The sequence below is a fragment of the Trachinotus anak genome, unplaced genomic scaffold (genome assembly GCF_046630095.1).
Source record: "Trachinotus anak isolate AG129_WGS33_773 ecotype Australia unplaced genomic scaffold, CSIRO_AGI_Tana_v1 ptg000004l, whole genome shotgun sequence".
Classification (NCBI taxonomy): Eukaryota; Metazoa; Chordata; class Actinopteri; order Carangiformes; family Carangidae; genus Trachinotus; species Trachinotus anak.
In genome coordinates, this window is record NW_027273855.1 from 11,661,677 (window position 1) to 11,682,630 (window position 20,954).

The 20,954-nt window shown below is 43.6% G+C and overlaps 1 protein-coding gene across 9 annotated transcripts in view; it reads right to left on the reverse strand.

Annotated features, from left to right (window-relative positions):
- The window catches only part of casz1 (castor zinc finger 1), a 166,700-nt gene that overhangs the window by 34,135 nt on the left and 111,611 nt on the right, over window positions 1-20,954 (reverse strand). For 3 of the 9 annotated variants that reach the window (XM_071475906.1, XM_071475901.1, XM_071475900.1), the window contains exon 1: window positions 12,263-12,433. The exons of 4 other annotated variants lie outside the window; for them this stretch is intronic. In XM_071475906.1, coding sequence (XP_071332007.1) covers window positions 12,263-12,341 — 79 coding nt within the window. In that variant the 5' untranslated portion in view covers window positions 12,342-12,433. Of the gene's footprint in view, window positions 1-12,262; window positions 12,434-20,954 lie in introns of those variants that run through there. 2 more of the 9 variants (XM_071475909.1, XM_071475908.1) reach the window with 1 other exon arrangement.

Sequence of the window (20,954 nt, forward strand, 5' to 3'; positions counted from 1 at the left end):
ATACATTTTCAAGTTTTTTTTTTTTTTTTTTTTTTTTAGAAATACTCTCCAAAGGAAGATTGAGGTCATTTGGGTGTTGCAGTGGAGGTGATTTTTTCTGTTTACTGTGTTCAGTATTTCATGCTTTAACTACTGATTTCCTTTCCATTGCAATCTCAAGCTCCTTGTAGGAAATGACCCCTATGCAGTTGTTTCTTTCCATTAGTGCCTATTTATGTATGATTTTCTGTTAACAATAAGGAGCGTGAGTGGACAACCAAGTGCTACCGGTTTAGGCCTCTAACTGAATTAACAGACATCTTAAGCACATATTCAGTGTTTCCTTTCTAAAGGTGAGGCATGCTTTAAAACAAATTTAATATTGTGAGCTTCCCCTGAGGAGGAACATGCTATGGTCCGATGGTTTATGGAAGCTGTCTAAACTATTATTTATGCTGAGGGTTTCTGTCCACAGCAGCTTTTTGCCATTGCTTACAATAGGGATTGCTATGGTAACACTAAGCTGTTTACCTCAAGTCGTTTGTGTGCATGATAGCGTACAATGAGATAAAATCTGTGGGGACCTACATGAAAGAACAACTTTTCCCTCTGGGACCAACTCCCCCACCTCCCTGAGAGTCCAGTAAGCATTCTGCCTTATTAATGAATATCAGAAAGAAAAACAACACTGTCACATGCATTGGACATTATTTACAGTTCTGTTTTAGCCTGGTGTGCTAATTGTCAAGGAGGAGACACCTCAGTAAGCACTGGGAGGTGGAAAAAACAGGCAGGTTTGAATTTGAACACAACAGCTGAAACTAATTTTTCCAACTGCTTATGTTAACTGTGACACTATTTTTACTGGAAACAGTGCAGGGCCACAAAGGAGCGCCATATACTGTCTGTATAAGGCCAAAACCTGAGGAAAAAGTCAAGAAACTATTTTGAAAACATTTGGACTCGGTCAGGTTCTTTTTCATCTTCAGTCAAAAATAAGTGCATCATCAAGTTCTTTTGGGTCCTGTTTCTTGTCAGCGCTGGATGACACAGCTTGTGTTCTAGACTAGCCTGCTGCACTGACAAACTTACTCTTCCACAGCTCTAAGCCCCACAGGTCTTGTTGGTTTTTGATGCAGAGTCTCTGTTTGTGTGCCAGAATGATATCATGCCCAATCAAGTGGTGTTTCAAATCCTAATAACGCTGTTGGAAGTGCATTATTTGTGTGAACGTGCACAGACTATAATCAAGGCAGCTACGGGTAAGGGATGTGGGAGTTAACATCAGTTGTGACTGGCGGAGCCATGGCTTTACCTCCTTCTGACATACAAGATGAGGTGGCTTATGCCCAAAACACTTGTGTAATCATCTTATTGAAAATGTAAAGTCACATATATAACATATAGAAAATGTAATAACCTGATTTTATTGTTCATTCAAAGTGCAGTGCTGCACCACAAATACACCCACCTCCTGTAGAGTTGTCAGTTTGTATGGAGTGAGCACACAGGAGGGTCCGTATATAAGAGAGGTAGATATTACTTGTTTAAACTGAAGCTAATCTCTTCACCTAATCAAACACAGGTACAGGGCTTGTTGTAGATTCCTGCTGAGTTTCAACATGACTGACACAGGGACAAACCCCCCGCAATATCAGGAGTTAATTAATACAAACAGGGTCTGGGAGATGTCTGCTCAGCTCAGGATTATTTTACAATATGCAACCCAGAGTTGCTCTAGCTCTTTTAAAAAAAGCATAGTTATAACTTTATGAACCTTTGGCAGATTAATCGACAAGGCTGCAGCTCCCTGTGTGTAGCTCAGTGAACCTTTTGTGTCTCTGGCTCTCAAGGGAGATGTATGTATGAGAGAGTAAGCGTGCATGTGTGTTTCAGGGAAATCACTGAGCCACACAGGCAAACATGCACTGACACACTTGAAAATTACCATGTTTGTATTTTTGTAAATTTAGAGCTTGCAGGAAGAGAATGTTTTCCTCTTCTCTCTCTTTGCCCCCCCCCCCCGCTTGGTAGAGAGGTTGCGGCAGCCGCAAGGAAGTCAAGCGGAAAGCCACTGATGGACAACTACGCCACGACACCCAGACCCCAGCATCTGGCCCCTCTCTCATTTTTATTACACAAGAATAACAATAAGCGGGTCGCCGACCCCGCCGTGAGATTTTGCTACAGTTTTCCAACAGTCGGTGCAGCCGATGCTGAGAAATTTCCATTTTTCCGCATGCATATTTAATTGAGTTTTGTCCCAGTGGTGCGGAAATGATTTGTTTTTTGCTCTCTGTTCACTTGACTCCTCTTCGGAGTCGCTAACCCTGATTAAGACGTTCCCGTTAATTTCCCAGCGCACACCTTTTTTTTGTGCATTAATGGTTCTGATCGTCTAATTAAAACTTCTCAGCTCGGCTGCTGATCACCGCTCGTTGTGCCTCTGACCTGAAGTTTTAATTGCCGCATCAGAAGCGATAATAATAATTTTGAGGTTCTGATGATTAAAAACAATGCCATTGCCAACTAGTTGATAGATGGGGGTTTGGGGGTGGGCACATCTGAGGATAAGTTTATGTAGAGAAGGGATTTAGAAAAGGGGCTGTAAAGGTGGGTATACACTACCAAGGAACAAGAAGAGTGGGGGGAGACTACTGAAGGCAAACACTGAGGTGAAGGGGGTGGTGGAGCATATGGAAATCTCCCAGCCCTCCTGTCCTTCAGAGTCTTCCTGACGAGACAGGTTTGGCTGGGACTGGGACTTAGCTTTCCCCACCTCAAATCTAAACCTGCCACTGAGTGATCTACTTTGGAGCTCTACTCACTTGGCAGGTTTGCCAGGTTGGGGACGAGAAGGAAAAAGAGATAGAGAGAGCACAAGAGAAAGAACGATAAAGGCACATAAAAGATGACGACAGTCCAATACCCTCTGCTTATTTTCATAAAAAGATAATAGCACAGTAGGTGCGGTACAAAAGGCACATTGTTCATAAAGTGACTGAATGGAAAAAAGGAACGTACAGTGACTGTTGTCTCTGTCATAAAACATGATACTGATGAGATATGATACGCAGATTACTGTCAAAACAGGAGAAGTGAGTTTGCTTCTGATCTTCTTTTAAACAGTACTTTCACACTGTACTTTGCAGATCACACAAACTGCGGTGATGATAGGAAATGATTCAGGCATGAAGAGAGACTGTGCACCCGGTAAAACCCGCCACCAGCACCAATCTGTCACATTTTGTTCTTTTTTTCAACCACTGGATTTCTAATGGATTTTTTTAGGTTCCACTACAGGATCAATGTTTTTCTGCAAAGCACACTGTACATGCATGCATGCAGGCACGCACATACTGTACACAGACACATGGACATACAGTCAGGAGGTAGCTGTCTTCTCTCCCCTGCCCCTCACCCTCCTTCTGTCCCTCTCTCTCACAAATCTATTTTATTATTAATCAGTTGGTTGCACATCTGTCTGCTTGTTGTGTTTTTTTTCTATCAATAAAGCACTTATTGCTTTTAGTCTAGAATGTGACCTTGCACATTGTGTGCTGTCTTTCTGGGGGTGCCGACCTTGAAGGACCCGTTTGGTCTATTTCACTTCAGCTCCGTCCACGGGCTGTTATCAAACATAAGCCCTCAGCCAAGTGCCACACTCCTGTCACACTGCCGCAAAACACAAACAAGACGCTGCAGGACAAAGGCAGACACAAACGGCCCCAGTAACACGCACACACACACACACTGACTGCACAGGACAATGGCTGAAGAAAACAATGTATATTTCAAGTGCAGACGGAAGAGGAAAGACGTTGAACTTGAGGGCAATCAGGCAGGAAAGTTGAAATCTAAGGACAAATACGCCCTCCGCCTTCATCACAAACAGGGTAATTATGGTATTTTCCACAGCAGAGGACAAGCAACCTAAAATGGTCTAAGGGAGAAAAAAAAAAAAAAAAAAGAATCTGACATGAGTGACAAGAACCATTCTGACAGCCACGTACCAAAACAGCCAACTTTTATTCAGTTTGCTGCTTAGGGTAATTCATGGGACACACAGCTAACTTGTTAAAATTGTACAACAAATCTGGACTCACAGCTGGCACCAGATGACGGCTTAATTTATAAGTGTGTGTGTTGCAGGGGGCAGAAGCTTTGCTTCAAAAATACACAATTGCACAGAGTCCCGTGCTTCCACAGACTGAAACAAGCAAAATTTATTCCTGCAGCTTTGTTTTGAAGCTCAGCTCCCATATTCAGTTTTAAGACACCAAGGGTGCAATTTGATAAGCCAACCGCCATGGTAAATGAGCAGACGACCCCTGCGTCTCTCCCTCATGGTTGCTGTGCTCTGTGCGGCAGCAAGGCAGTGTGGGTAGTACAGTGGAGGGGCTCAGTGGTGCACCTCTCAAGGGCCCTTGAGCTAATATCTGTACAGATTAACTGCTTCAGTTGTATTTTGGTCACGGGGATCTCTCTTTGCCTTTGTGGCTTGTTGGGAGGGAGAAGGGGAGATGTGTGTGACTGTGTGTACGGTGATCACATGAGCATTAGTTACACACTTTCTTCTGTAGCAAAGTGAACGGGCTGCTCGACTAAGAGGTCAGGAGCCCCCGGACTGGTGTGTGTCACTCCATGTCATTATCCTCAGGGCCATATTTAATTTACCAGAATCCGGAGCCACACTGCTGAGTAAGTCATCCCCATCCTCTTACCACCTACCCCCTCTATCTCTCCACAGGACACACACACACACACACACAAACACACACAGTGTCAATCCTCCAGGGTAAACTCAGCACACGCCGCTCCATTAGTTATCAATTAAGTCTGGAAATCTCCACCTGGCTTACACACACAGATGAAGCGGGCGTGCATACGTAACACCCCTCTCAACAGGAAGTTGAGGAGAGCGTGTCTTATTTGACTACGAGTGTGGATGATAGAGTGTGTTTGTGTGTCCGTGCGGGTGGCACTTTTGTCCATGAGGTTAACCTTGATATGAGGCCCTGTCAGGCCAGATAATGTCAATCAATGACAAGCCCTCACAGATAACCCCTAATGTGAAGCCTAAAAAGCAAAGCTGTTTAGATCTTTAGACATGCCCCCTTTCACCAGCATATGAATTGCATTACAAGGAAATGAGCTGTGGCATTTCTTTAATAAGACTCTTAAGACATTTTGACAGCATATAAGGCACTCTGCCGTTAAAAAAAAATTAAATAAAGCCCCCGCTGACAAAGCCTCCTCACACAAGGCAGTGTTCTGATGGGCAGATCCAAGTCCCTGTTAAGTGGAGGAGAGAAAAAGACACGTAGGGAGGGGGTAAAGAAAAAAGAAGGGTGGACCTTTTCCTTCTTTTTTCTCAAGCTCCCAGGGACTTCTTAATTGATTTCCAAGGTTATGTTTCAAATTTGTTTTTCAGATACGGGGGCCCTGTGAATGAGAGTGTGAGTCAATGTTTTTCAAGCAATTTCCCTAAATTCTGCTGAGTTCTCAGCAAAGATCTCACTGGCCTCCCTCTCTCTCTCCTACCTCTTTTTCTTCTCTGTCTCTCTCCTTGAAAAGAAAGAAGGAGGTGACATTAACCCAAAAAAAAAAACATGTATTTCCAGACAGGATGCCTGCGCTGACAACATCGATCCCTGGCTACCATTAAAACATTTGCTCTGCCTGACAGACTTTTCCTCTTTTGGACTTTATATGCGGTAGAATGAATCACAGGTGCCTGTTAAAATGTCATCCTGGGCAGGTTGTCTACCTGTCCAAAAGTGACCCATGGTTTACTACAAATCGGACGCTTTTTCAAACAGTTTTTATGACATTCTACACTTTCAGTGTTCACTGTATTCTTCTTATGAAGCTCAATTAAATTTTGATCAAAATACATTCTTTGTAGGGCTAAGAGAGGAAGTGATGACAATGAGTCTTCCTGCTTGTGGGATTTGCATTTTTTAGAGCCTGTGGCTATGATTCCCCTGCCAGAACTTTAGTTTGTTATCTTTTACTTTTCTGATAAGCAGGATGGAAGTGACAACAGCAGTGCAATGATATATGACATTTTTAAAGAGTATTTGTGTCCATGTGTTGCTGGGGAAGGATAAGTATGTGCACAATCCACTGTAAACACATATGTTTAGGGGCTGGAAACAATATGAAGTGTGCATGTTGGTGAGTTGCACGGCTGTTTGCAGGGTTGTAGACAGCAGGGCATTTTGCTCCGTGCGCTCCTTCTGTTCCTCTCTGTCTAGCGGCTGCAGGTCACGTCATTTGCTCTGAGACACACACTGTCAAATACGCACGCTGACATTTCTACACACTCAGGAAAAACTGATCCACAGTGAGGATAAGCACACCCCTGTGCCAGTGACAGCACTAAAAAAGTGTGCTTTACCAAAAAGTTCAATGTGTACTGGAGGCGGAACTAAACGTGGCAGTTTTCACCTAAAACAGGAACATTCTTGTTTCTGGGAGTTCAGAGGAGGGAGGAATGTGCATGACTGAATTTGAAGGTGTGATAAAACAACACTCACAATAAGGGAGAAAAAAAAGTAAAATGACTGTGAAACGATGAAACAAGCAAAGCTGCTTTACAGGAAAAAAGAATGCTGTCTATTTTGGGTCTCAGTATACAAAAGGAAGTGCTGCTAAGTTGACTCAAACAAATAAATTTGCTTTTGATAAAACCACAGCAACTACTTTTGCATTCTACACCAAACCCACTTTGTTTCCTGCAGCTTTATCTTCATGACTTGCCACATTTGTGAGAAGCCACTCACTAAATTGTCAAGCACAAACAGCTGAAGGTTTTCAAATGGTGCAGCGTTGACGGCTTAAAATGTAATTTTACTTTAAAAGTGACACGTTAAAGGAAAGCCTCAGAAGTGAAGGGAGCGCTTGCCTGTTTGCGGTGTATCCAGCTGCCCGTTTTACATTTCTGCAACATTAATATTCCTCTTATTATTATTTTAAAGTGAAAACGGATACTCTGTTGAAGTGCAAATCTGATGAATTACGGGAGCAGATTGCTGCTATTAATTATTAAAACCTATTTTATAAATATTCAGGTCTGTCATGCATCTAATAATGAACGCTTTAGAGGAGGTTACTTCCCGTGCGCATCCTAATGTGTCAGAAATATCACTTTTAATCACGCTTGTGTCAGCGAGTGCTGGGTTTGAACCTGCCGAAAAAACTACCAAATCAAGGAAACTCAGCCAGCCTACAACTGTGCTCATCGCAGCTCTTCCGTTCCTGCTGTTTCACATGATCCAGGTTCTTCTCCTGCCCCGTCTAAAGATGTGGTGAACACCTCTCAGCTTCCCGCTGCATTCTTACTGTGGTAATTTGAATGGAGAATAATGCATTGGCAGCACTCTACCTTCTGGACACACCTAGTCCCAGCGCTACTGCTGCCATATGCTATGTTGATACATATTCATAACAATTTCTCGTGTGTTGAGTGTTGGTGTGCAATGAGGCTTAAATGAGTGTCTCACAACTTCAAATGGGAAGAGGAAAAAAGAAAAGAAAAAGCCGCGCACAAAGAAAGTTGGACTGCTCTTCCCCTTTTCCACTTTCCTCTTTTCTTCCTCCTTTCTCTAAAAAGACAGGTTCGGGTGCTGATGTGATCCCAGTGCATTCGTGGAGATGAGCAAGAGGCTGTGGAGTTTCAGGACGATCTTCGAGAAGCTGTGAGAGGCGGCAACTGTCAACATGGTTAGATAAACTGTGCTGTCAGGTGGTCTCACTGGTGGGGCGAGAGTCCGTGGCACTGTACCACGACCCCATACACTCCAGTAGTATATACATATGCTGCACTGAGCATACACACAAGCAGATAGAGATACACACACACACACACACACACACGCACACACACACAAACTGTGGAGCACTCTAAGATTAACGCTGTCAGAGCTACAATGATACCCCTTCATTATCTGCACACGGGGCCTCCTTCGTGCGCTTGCTTGCCTCACTGTCCTCTCCACTGCTCCTCTATGGAGGTAGTAATTACTAAAGCTAACATTTCTTGCTCTCTGTGCCTTCAACTACCCTCCACTTCCCCATTATTTCTTTCTCTTTTTGCAGTGTTTCCAAATGCCTTGCCAGACTTTTGCCAACTGGTGACACAGCTGAAGGAATGCCAACGTTGCTGGCAGCACCAGTGTGACTCACCAGTGTGTTTGTGTGAGTGCTGTATTATGAGATTATTTGGTGCCCAGCTGATGTGTAATAAAGGCACGATGTGGAACCCCAGATTCAGATCAGTCCTCTGGGTCAAACTCTCATTGTGGTACAACAACAGAGAAATGCTTGATGTTACAGTGCAGTATCTGTTGTACTATACATTGTTGATTTAACAGGCCAGGATCAGAGAGATGCTCCCTCTTGCATGGCATTTTTCATTACTAAGAACGCTCTTATTCTTTGGCTTTCTTCTTCCTCTCCCACTGGAACTATGGCTTTATCAAAGGTGATAGCTTGCTCAGGCGCATTTTCTCAAACGTCTTCTTCAGCCAGCCATTTCCCAAGATGCTCTCGGGTAAACGTCACTCATAAAAACCGGGGAAGATTTGATGGTGAGATCAAAAAGAAAGGAAGGACAGCAAGGAGAGAAGGGAGATGGGGGAAAAAGGGGAATGACACCCTCCTCCCCCCTCCGACACCAACGAGTGCTGAGGGTAATTCCTCCAAGCAGGGCCTGTGTTTTCAGACGCAAATACAACAAAATGCCGGGTACTGCCATGAGACATCAAAATGGGCGATTTTGACTTCAGAGGGTCTTCAGATGCTTGAGGAGTTGTCAGTGTCGGGCCAGTGGGACTGAACAGAGAGAACAGAAGGTACCAGAAGGCTGTTAACAACCAATACGGGAACCACGCCAGAAAGACCGTCTCCTCCCAAAATGCCAGTCGGCACCAGATCAGTAAAGACTTCCACCATACTGTAATATCCCACCTGAACACTTTCATCTGCTGAAAGTGAAATGGCTTGAAAGTTTATCATCTGCTGTGTGTCTCCTAGTTATTGTACAATTGGGATGACATGCTAAAAAGTAAAAATTCCACACACATAGACTTTTTTCGAAGGAAAATTAGGGCTTCAACAGGTGCCTTGAAAGTACGAATTTTTCTGTCCTTTGCCTTACAGAGAGATTTTCATCAGCAAATCAAAGACTCCCTTCGTTGTTTGGAGACCTGAGTTGTGTCATGACACGCAGAGAGGGACGTCCGCATTTTCTCCGGTGTTGTTCTCGCTCATTCTTGGAGCATTAGGCTCACTCTAAATAGCCTCAAGGAGATTAGGCTGGCTCATATTCAAATGCACATTTCTTCTAAAACCCACTCCATGAGTGGGCCAAGCAGATCAGCACAGGAGCCTGGTGAGGCGGTAGTCAGAGAAGATTCTGTCATGTATAAATCAGCTGAGAGGAGGAAAAGAGACAGAGAGGAAAAGAGAGAGAGAAAGGCTGAGGTAAAAGACAAACAAGTGTTGGCTCTGCTATATGAGTTTAGTTAGCTAGAGAGTTAGTGCATGAGTTATGGCTAGCAAAGGGCCGAGGGACGCTGTATTTATGAGGGGACTGAGTGAGTGTTAAATCCCTGGTAAGAAATAAAGTTGTCCTTGAGCGAACAGGGGAAACATTTCACTCAGTCTAAGAGGTGCCTTGAAAAAAAATGAAAGCCATCCCTCTTCCAGGGGAAGCACTGCTCCGTATTCCCTAAAATTGCTTTATTCCTTAAAAATGCTATAGATCACATCCAAGTGGATTGAATCTCATATTTGAATAGAGAGGAGGATTCTCCGTGTGCACGGTATCAAGGGAGTTCATGAGCCAAGCAAAGGGAAAGAATCTGATTCTTCTAAAATTGCATGCGGATTTTCTGAGGGATCTTTGGCTAAGGGGGTCTGCCAAAACACACAGTGCACTTGTTGCAGTGCAAGGGTTCATCCAAGAAAAGTTTTCCATTGTGGTTTACCCAGGAAAAAAAAGTTGTTGTTTTTTTTATTCAAATATTTGAATTTAGCTATCCAGTTGAGCCTATGAAATATATATCTATCTATCTATATCTCTAAATCCACGTATATTTTATTACAATTTTCAATTTTCCTTACAAAAAAAACTTGCAATCTTGAAGGGTGTTAAAGTTAAAAAGCCAGAAACAAAGGAAGGCGCATGGCCAAAGGAAAAGGAAAAGCTTCACAGTGCACTTTGTGCACATCCAACTCTAACTCAGACCTCTCTCCAAACCCCTGCAGTAGTAATAACAATTATTACTTAAAAAGGCTATATTTTTGCATTAACTTAAAAGGCTATATCTTTTTCTTCCCCTCCAGCCTGTGCGGCCTCACTTACCCTAAGTATCTTCATAAATCACCAGTTACTGTTAACATGTACTCCACAATTCAGTCATCAATCTCCTACCAGGTCAGAGTGAAAACAGAGGGGGAAATGTCTGCTTAGTAAAATGTCTCTCTCGTGAATGCTGCTACCACCACCCACTACTCAAACACACACACACGCACGCACGCACGCACGCACGCACAATATGCATGTAGTGCAGTAGCGTGCACACACCCCAGTTAAATAACAAACACACGCGCCCGGCACACAGCAACCAGAGCAGTCCTATGGGACACTGGAGCTGTTGCCAGATCGCCACGGTAACGCAAGCCAAATTCAATTCTGACTTCACCTTTCACTCGGGAAGCTGGTTCCATTTGTTATAAAAACAAATAAACAGCAAGCGTGAAGTTAGAGCTGGCCAACTTCCGCTTTGTCTTTCTTTTCTTTTTCTTTTTTTTTTCCTGTGGGCCTCTACAAGAAATATCAGGCCCAGGCTGTAGCTGTTTGAGAGGCAGACACCCACTGGGCCGCATGTAAATCTATGTTTATGTTCACAGACACAGTATTTATTTAACCAAAAGGAGAAAATCTAATTGTACATGAAGAGGATTATTCCTCTAAGAACTGTGTCTCAAACAGGGAGAAAAGGACTCTTTAGCCCTTCTTAAACAGACACTGTTTACATCAGCAGAGTGGAAAATCCCTCCGATGACAAACCTCTCCATCACAACATCTGTATCTAAACAGCTAAATCAATCTCGACCAACACCACAAATTACATCACGTCAGATATGAAAACATCTACACTTGACATTAGAGAAGAGGGATTTTAGGTGCTTTTTAATCATTTTTATTTTTACCCTGCGGAACGGTACCTTTAGATCTCTTTCCCCCTTGAAAGTCAAATAAATAATTTTTGTGTAGCCTTTAACGGCCTGAAAAGAGCTTCATAACAAATAAAAAGTACTGCTACAAAAATCTAGTAATGTGTAATTAGTGGTGGATAAAGTATTCAGATCCTTCACTTAGGTAAAAGTAACAACACCACAATGCAAAAATATTAACTCACAAATAAAAGTCATAGATTCAAATTGACAAAAAAAAAAAAAATCTGTACTTTAAAAGTACAAGTATTAAATAAACTGAATGAATCAAAAGTAAAAGTACCTTCATATTATGTTGAATGGTGTTATAGTCTAACGTGCAATCCATTAGTGTGGTAGCTGGTTGAGGTGAAGGTAAAACTACTTTATTTACTGCTGGGTAGTTTAATCTATAGCAAATCACTGGATTTTATAAGCTGGCCATATACTCTACTTGCAAAATATTCATCTGTTAGGTAACTAGTTACTAAATGTCAAGTAAATCTAGTGGAGTAGCAACCGCAACATGTCTCTCTGAAATGTAGTTAAGTAAAAATTAAAGTAGTAGAGGTAACTGTAAAATATAAGAAGTCAGACTGTGCAGTGCTATAAGGCACAAAAAGTCAACAACAAAACTTTTGAGGAAGCAACACACCATTAAAACTAATTAAACACATCACTGACATTCAGTGCACTATAGGTGCAAATGTGCAACTGTAATTAAAAGCTACAAAATTTTTCCAAAAAAACAAACATTACACCTGCTCTGTTTCCTCACTCTCTCTCTCTCTCTCTATCTCTCTTTCGCTCTCTCTCTCACACACAGACGCACACACACACACACACACACACACACACACACTTTGACACCACCCACCACATCACTACACATGCGTGCCTGACTCATGCCAACTGCAACTAGTAGCAGACCCGCTCACCTCGAGGTAGCACTCAACTCCAGTGTGTGTGTGTGTGTGTGTGTGTGTGTGTGTGTGTGTGTGTGTGAGGGGGGAGAGAGAGAGGGAGAGAGGGAGAGGAAGGTGTGTGTGAGTCTTACCTGGCAGCAGACCGCCCTCTGCGCTCTGTCTCACCTCTCCCTCCTGCCCTGGAAGAATTCTCTCCACAAAGCAAGGCATTTTCTCCTCAACTGCTCTCTGTCAGGGCTCTGCTCTCTCTCTCTCTCTCTCTCTCTCTCTCCCCCTCTCCTTCTGTGTCTCGCGCTCCCTCCCTCTCTCCTTCTCACTCCTTTCCTTGTTCCCACTCTGTCCTCCTCTCTCGCTGTCTATCTCTCCTCCCTCCTTACCCTCCCCCTCTCTCCTTCTTTCTCTCTTCTCTCCCTCCCCCCCCCCCCCCTCCCTCTCTGAGCACAGATGTCGAGGCTGTGCGAGTTTACCCACTTTACCAGTAGGGGTCCTTCATCGCCCTTATCCACCCCACAGCCACATGGGGGAACAAAACACACACACACACACCCACACACACACACAGGCCCCAGGAAGAGAGAGCCACTTAACGGGCGCCCTCCTGTCACTGCTACAATGAGAGCCCTGTGCCGAGCAGCACGGCAGTATGAGCTGTGCGCATGTGTGTATGTGTGTGTGTGTGTGAGAAAGAGAGAGAGAGAGAGAGAGAGAGAGAGAGAGAGAGGGGGAGAGAGACAGGTGTGAAGTGGGTGGTGTGCACAGGGAGCTGGCCCTCGGCCCTTTCCAGCCCTGTTCAGCCCTGTTCTGCTCGGCTCGGTCCTGGCTCCTGGCCCCTGAAGTGTAGTACAGTAGTGGCTCACACACACACAAATACACACACTCACAGGCATATGAACACACAGATTGACTTACAGTGGGTCCCTCAGAGCCAGCAGCCAGAGAGAGAGAGAGTGAGGGACTGTGAGCATGCACAAGCACACACACTTTCCCCCGTATACAACACAGATACCCACACAGAACAACTGCTGCTGTTTGCTACTGCCGCTGTTGACAGTGATAACATGTGCTTTGTACCCTATGTGTGTGTGTGTGTGTGTGTGTGTGTGTGTGTGTGTGTGTGTGTGTGTGTGCATGTGTATATGTGTGTGTGTGTGTGTTTTTCAGTGTGCATTGTGTGTGTTTCAGTGTGCATATGCATGCACCCACAAACACACAGCGGATGCCTATCGGTTCTCATATTTCAGGTCTCTACTCTATCTGAGCTTTTTTTTTTTTTTTTAATTTAAAAAAAGAAAACAGTTTTCATTGACACTGGCATGTTAGATTTGAAGGCTCTTAGCTAGTGTACAGTGGGGAATTTCTAGTTTCTCTCCTACTTGTGGGGCACTTTTCACATTGCAATATCAATAGTGCAGAATATTAGCTGTCCTGCTGAAGAATGTCAGATCTCTGTTTGCCTTTGAATAAGGGCTGATTCCCCTGGGTAAAAGAAAGGAGGATCTAACTATCAGAGTCTAAATAAGATATAAGATTGTAATTATCTTCTGTGTGCAACATTATGTTAACAACTGAACTAAAGGTAAAAAAAAAAAAAAAAATCAAGTTAGAATAGAATGAAACCAGTGTTTAAAAGTCAGAAGAGTGTGATGACTCCATGCAAACAGTGTTGCCTAAAACACAATTAAGGTTTACAAACTAACTAATTCCAGCCATGAGAAAGTACTAAGCTCAGCACTACATGGAGCTTGATCTGACATTTTTATCAAATATTGCCCAACTTTTATGATGGTTTATATTGCAGGGAAGCACAGATCCCCATCAGGATCCTATGCTCTCAAAATATCAGAACAGTAATTATCAGGCCGAGCTTTGTGTGAGGACTTGTTTTTCCATTTATTGCTCCCTGGAACAGGATAAGGGTATCTGCATTCCGGACCTGCTGTTGGTATCATTTGAACAGAGGGTGGATCACCTTTATTTGAGTCAAACAAAGCCTTATAATGACACAAAAATGGTAGTCACTACTTGACAGACAAGGCTCCAACGCCCAACCAGACTGCCGTCAAAATGTTGACAAAGAGTAATAAAGAAAATAGGACATTATAAGAGCAGGACACGGATGTTGAATAAAGCAACCAGAAAGTGTACATACTTCAAGTCATGATAAGCTAATGAGGGAAACAGAGCTGTGCTTTTGGTTGACTTATCACTGTTTGCATCAGTAGCAAGCAAGACTGAAATCAAATACAGGTTTTTAGGCAGATGAAGGAAAGTCATTTGTATTTACAGGAAATAAGAACGATGCACTCAATCATTATTCCCTTGCTGTGCTAACTAGAACGCAGCCCCTGTATTAGATGTTGGAGGAGCAGCACAAGGACAAGTAAAACATACCTTAAATAGACTACAAATGAAGTCACTTAACACCCACTCGCTTCCCTCGCCACCCCCTGCTCTGTCTGTCTTCAACAGAAAAAGCCTGTGTTTGACTATCTCCCTCTCAGGTTCATAGTTGTCTTGTGCTTTTTAAACAGGCACCTCGCCTGTCACAGTGCAGGAACGGGCGCATTCCCCTTAAATGGCTCCTTTTGACAACTGATCTGTAAATAAAGCCGGATCTGCAACTTCCCCCTTTCTCTCACTGCCTCACTTTCTCCCTTCTCATCTTTGCTCTCCCTCCCTCTGCCCAAACTGCTGCCAGACCCCCCCCCCTACACACACACACACACACACACACACACACACACACAACATGAAGGTCTCCCTATGACCCCCCCACATAAACTCATGCATGCACACACACATACACAACCATACACACACATTTACCCCCACATCCCCCTCCCAACTTCCCCAACTCCATTCCCCCTGCCTCTATAAAAACACAAATATGCCATAACTCAGGCAGTGCTGCCACATAGCCTCCATCTTGCCCTGTACCGGGGAGGGGGAGGCCTCTCAGGAAGGTCACCAACAAATGGTTTTCCAATTCACTGCCCCTGAAATAATTTTGTGTATTAAAACCTGAATCTGCACTTTCTGGCCTGAAAGCTTTTCTAATTATTCTGGTGTCCTTGGGACAGACACAGATCCTTCACACGCCGGGGGAAACAAGCTATAGAGCAACCACTACAGCCACAAACACCCCTCCACCACCCTCTCTCTATCCCTCCATCTCCCCACCTCCTCTCTCCTCTGCTCTGCTCTCCTCTCCCCGCTTTACAGCCACCCCCCTCCCCAATCTGTTTTCAAAGCGTGTCTGTCCTTTATTAAATTGTTTTCTTTTCCACATTATCAGTTGCCATGGAGACCTCATCTCTCGGATTATTTGAATTTCATTATATCTATTGATTTGGGAGCATTTCATCTTTTTTATTGTTTTTCTGTCAATTTTCGAAACGAATAACCATCTAATTTGCGTCAGCGCTGATTACGTTCGTCCCTCAATAGAGGTCGGCAGCTGCGCCGGGGAAACAAATCAATGGAAAAACATCATAAAACTCGAAAGTACAATCAACCAGGATATGGGTGACATTCCGTGGTTGCTGAAACGAAGTCATCAAAAAATATATACTTTTTTTCCTGCGCCTCTGCATGTGTGGGGGTGCAGTGAGGAGGACACATATGTGTCTGGGCAGATATATTACTATATTTCAGCAGATAATATACTATGGTAAATTTCCATACTGATAACAGCCCCTCCCTGCCTGACCAAAACAAAAAAATGCTTACTGTATCTAAATAATTTATGCAATTTTAGCATTTCTATATAAATTTTTTAATAAGCTGCTTGGAGCAAAGTGGCCATTAACAAAACACACAGCTGTCCAATGGGCTAAGCCCAGCAGATCAATTGCGCTTTTTTATGACATGATAAAATGCTTTTAAAGCAATTTACACAAATATGGAAAAAATGACTTCATGGGCTTCATTTATTCATAAGGACATGTATTAGAAAAAAAAGTCTCACAAAAGCCAGACAGGAGAGATAGTCCCAGTCCTAACTGGAACGGACTTGCTGCCCTCTCCACAAGGACATAAAGTTTCATTACTGATGCACGCAGTCAAAGGCAATTTAGCAAACACAGTGTGCAAAAGAAAACATCAGCATATTGCAAGTGTTCCTGTATTAGGTGGACCTTGCATGTTGTTTTCCAATTTTTATTCATTTTTGTGGGGGCAGGGTGTGGAGGTGATGGATTTTTTTTCCCTCCCCCTGCCCAGTGTCACCCTGACCTAAAGCCAAGGGGAGGCAGCCTCAGTGACAGGAACGTGTGCTTTCTGGCCCACGAAACCGAGCCAAACCATGTGCCAGACAATGGGGCCTTGCAGCCGGACAAATGTGTACACACACCTTCAGCTGTACAGTGATATACAGCACATGACACCCAGACTCATTCTGTGAGAAAACAGGCCCACAAATATTTCAGTGGATCTGATCATTTAGCATCTGAGGGCAGGCACACACACGGGGGGGGGGGGGGCTGGGTTGTGCAGGCAGGGCCATTTGGAGGCTAATCTTGTTTCAAAGCATCCTCTCTTCATGTGCCGACAATGTGCCTGAGCCGCTCTACGAAAACCTGCTGCTGTTGCTGCTGCTGAAGGCCTTGTGTTTGCAACACATGTCAACATTTGACAAAGCATTACTTTTGCCTCCAACAATATTCTCCTGCTCAGGCCTCTGAAATGAGGGCGCTAACAAATTATCTTTTTATGTTTATTTGTGTGTGTGGGTGTGTCAGAAAGGGAGATCTCATTTTCTAAGGCACCAGTTCTCAACCCGAGAGAGAGAGTGAGAGAGAGAGAGAGAGAGAGAGAAAAAAAAGAGAAACAAAGAGAGGAAGAGAGAGAAAAGAAAGAAAGGCTGAATGTTTTGGAGTCACGATTCTTCTCCTGATTGCCCTAGCTGTCTCAGTTCTGCAAAACATGACCCTCCCCTCCCTCAGCCACGACAGAAACATGGGCGACTGGATAAACACTATTTTATGCAGTGACTAGATGAATCGCCAGACAGTAATTACAGTCTTCCTCTCGTCTAAACAAAACTCTACTGTACAGGCTCCTTCTTTGACACCAAACTGTAGTAGCACGTACTACAAAACTGTGTGTGACATGTTTGTCAATGCCTCTCCCAACTAGATAAATATAAATATTAGACCCTGTGACAACAGTGAAATGCTCTCTGCCGCTTTCAGCGATGTGTTAATAATCGGTAGCTGAAAGAGGACTTGTTGTGTGGATGGACGATGTTATCATGTGCAGTCAAACGTTGCCGGGGATGGCTTTGTAGAGAAAGTTTGGTGATTTTTTCTGCTACCCCTGCAGTTTGTGCTTTCCTCTCCTCGATGTAACAAAAATAACACAGTTGTGTCCCAAACTAAACATTCCCACACAGTGGCTGGTCGGCTGCTAGGTCTCTGACACCAACATGCCCACGACAGACCACTGAGTCCTGATGCCTGTTTAAGAGATCAAAAACTTGATGCGCTGACAAATTCGCTCAGCAAATGAGTTAATTTGTTCATCTGGTGTTGACGCATATTGACATTTCAGAAATGAAGATCACATCTACATCAGTTAATGATGAAAGCAGTGAAACACACTCACATGCTCTTTCTCTTTCCCTGTACTGATTCATCTGGTCAGGCCGTGCCCCAAACGTGGTGCAGTAAACCATGCTGTCAATGTCCGAGCTCTAAAAAGCACAATTACAGAGGACCTCGACTGAATAATTTAAAGAGCATAATTATTGACCTCTTTCCGAATTCCTCTGAAAGGTACATTAAGATATAGAAAAGCACTGGAGGTGGAAGTGGAACTGAGGGGAAGAGTCTCCCCAGGCCTCCCTAATGCACTCTCCTGCTGTACTCTAACTTCCTGTGGACCCCTAATGTGCCCGCTGCTCGCTGGCCTGATGAAGACTACAGTTAATGAGGCCCCTGTTTCTGAAATGAAGTATCTCAGAAACCATCAACATGCATTACTATCAAGCCGCCACCCCCTACCAAACCACACGTATATACACAAACACACACCACCACCGCCATTGTCCCAAACCCATACACACATATACATAAACCACCAATCCTTTACCCCCCCCCCCCCCCGTTCCCCACCTTTTAGTGCCATCATGGGCTCTAGTAGGCTAGACCAGACGGGGGGGAGGGTTGAAGTGGGGAGACTGTAAAAGAGGGTGTTTTTTTTTTTTTTTTTTGGAGGTGGGGGTGTTTGAGGGTTAACTGTCCCTCAGGGGGCTATCAGTGAACTGGGCAGCCGTCACTGCTGGTGTCCCTGGTTCTCAATTGACAACCAGACTCTGACAGATTAGCAGCTAGTCAAGAGGAATCCATGGCCCTGGACACGTTTAATCACTTTTCTCAAATTTGGCTCTATGTATGTGACTGTGAGCACGAATGGATTTGAATAAAGCATCACAAGAGAGAGAGAGAGAGTGTGTGTGTGTGTGTGTGTGTGTGTGTGTGTGTGTGTGTTTGCGCACACGCACTGGGGGGGTCGTTGAGAGCTGGCAGCAGGCTTGGGGGAGGATACAGCGAGATGAGGCCTTTTTAATTAAAGGAAAATATTTGTGTTTGCATACTATAGCTGTTAGAACCTGGGACAATTCAGAGAATTCTGGTTGTTTAATGTCTCGCTCTTTAAAGTGATTTGGGGAATTTCAGATCGTCTTTGCATGCATGCATTTTTAAAATTTCAATTAGCCTATACATTTTTCAAGTAAGTTTTGGGAGAAGATTTAGCTTTTTCCTAAGATAAATGACTGTGATAAATGACCAGAAATTTCTTCTTTGAATTGTTTTAAGAGCAAAATTCCTTGGACAGACTTATTTATCAACAGACGGATGTCACTGTCTCCGCTGTATTTCAACAAGGAAGGATAGAGGGCACTGAAATAATTAGGCGACTTCTGCAACATCCTGAATGCCAAGGACAGGTGGATTAAAGTATTAAAACAATCGCATTTCAGTCTTGAAATAGTCCTGTGCACGACTCAGCACCATGCACATCCGTTCAAGTTCAGCTGCCAGCTCCATAACGCCACAGGAGAGGGATAGAAAAAAAAGCCCAATCCCATTAGCTACGTACATGCATCTCAGCAGACCTGCTGGAAACGTGAGCAAATCTCAGTGATGATTATCCCCCAAAGCTCTCGAATGATAATACATAATCGAACTGTACAGAGGATTTCGCTGAAATCACACAGCCAGCGAGCACTAATTTGGGTTTCCCCATTTGTGTTAAAATCTGGTGCTTTCCAAATGAAACAGAAGAGACTGCTGCAATCAGTCGCCTCTGCACCCGAGGAGACATTTAACTGCTGTCCTCCAATTAGAGGCCCGAGAACGGAGCTCCCTACATTAGGAGAAGGAAATTATTTAAGACAAAGGTTAAGACACGAGTTCACATTTGATTCTATTTACAGTGCAAAATTAATAAGAAAGCAAAGTGCTTCATAGTGCTGGTTCACTCAAACATTTGGGAGAGAGATCTTCAATTTAATCAGGGGTGTTAAACACAGCCCTGTGCTTTCATAATCACAGACTGTAGGAATAAAAGGGTACTGGCAGTGTTGAAAAATGCCTGTTCTTCTGCAAAATTTGTAAAATGCCAGCTATAATATTACAGTTAAGAAATAAACTGCAGTCCATTCTCCTAATGTTTTGAAAGAGGGGTTAAGGGGACTTGTTAAATTATTTTTAAAAACTCCATTACTGAGCTAATTACTATCACAGGGATTTTGTCTTATCGGTGGCTGAACCACTTTTCTTTTTTTTTTTCATCGACATCAGCTCTCTAAAGCGACCCATCCTCTTACATAGAGAGAAAAACCAAAAAAGTGAAAAATATATCTAAAAAGTTTAGTTTCTAGGGAATAAGTCATGTGGTCCACTGCTTTTAATTTAATTTAATTTTCTATGAGTAGATATAGTATGCAGGTTGACAAGCCATGAAAAGACCCTCTTTTCTTACAATTTATAATTATTAAGGTGAGCTCTTCGATGAAATCTAAGCCTCTTAGCCGACCTCCTGCCATCTGTGGCTCCAATATTAGAGCTTAGGGAGGTTCACTCTTTCGCCTTCTGGAAGGAGCAGGGAAGAAATAAGGGCCTTCTACACTACGAGTCAGAGTACCACGGTCAACCTGCTTTTACAGTCGTGTCATGGAGGTGGAATGAACCGTCTGTGACAGAAAACAAACAGGAAGCTGAAAGAGAGAGCAAGGGAGAGAGAGAGAGAAAGAGAGAGAGAGAAACCTGTGCCCTTCAGTCTCTCCCAGTAAAGACACTCTTAACCAGGTCTGACAGCTGACAGCTCTTTGGCAATTGGGGTCAGTTAAAGGAAAAGTAGCTCAAGTTTTGTTGGGGCTTTGGCTTCAGAGATGTTCAGGAGCCACTGCCCACCGCAGCATCAAAGGGGATTATAGGGACAGGGCCATCTGTTGCCAGAATAAGCGTGAGCCCTTTTATGTCTCTGCCTGTATCTTTGTGTGCGTGTGTGTGTGTGTGTGTTTTTGTGAGTTTGTTTGTGTTTGTTAGAGGAAGACAGTGAGAGAGAAGGACAGAGGATCCCTCATATCTGTGTACTTTTAACTTAAAGGGCAGCAGAGGTGTGGGGTGCAGCCTACACTAAGGCAGACAACTGGTTTTAATCTGGCCTGGGGGTACTAAAGGTTAAAATCAGGGCAAACAGGCACATCACTATCACATGGCCTTAAAGGTTAAGCGTGCCATTCAAGTATGACGCTAAAACACTCTGAGTCTATACAGTGCTAATGTTACAATTCAAAGCAGGTTCTACACAAAACAG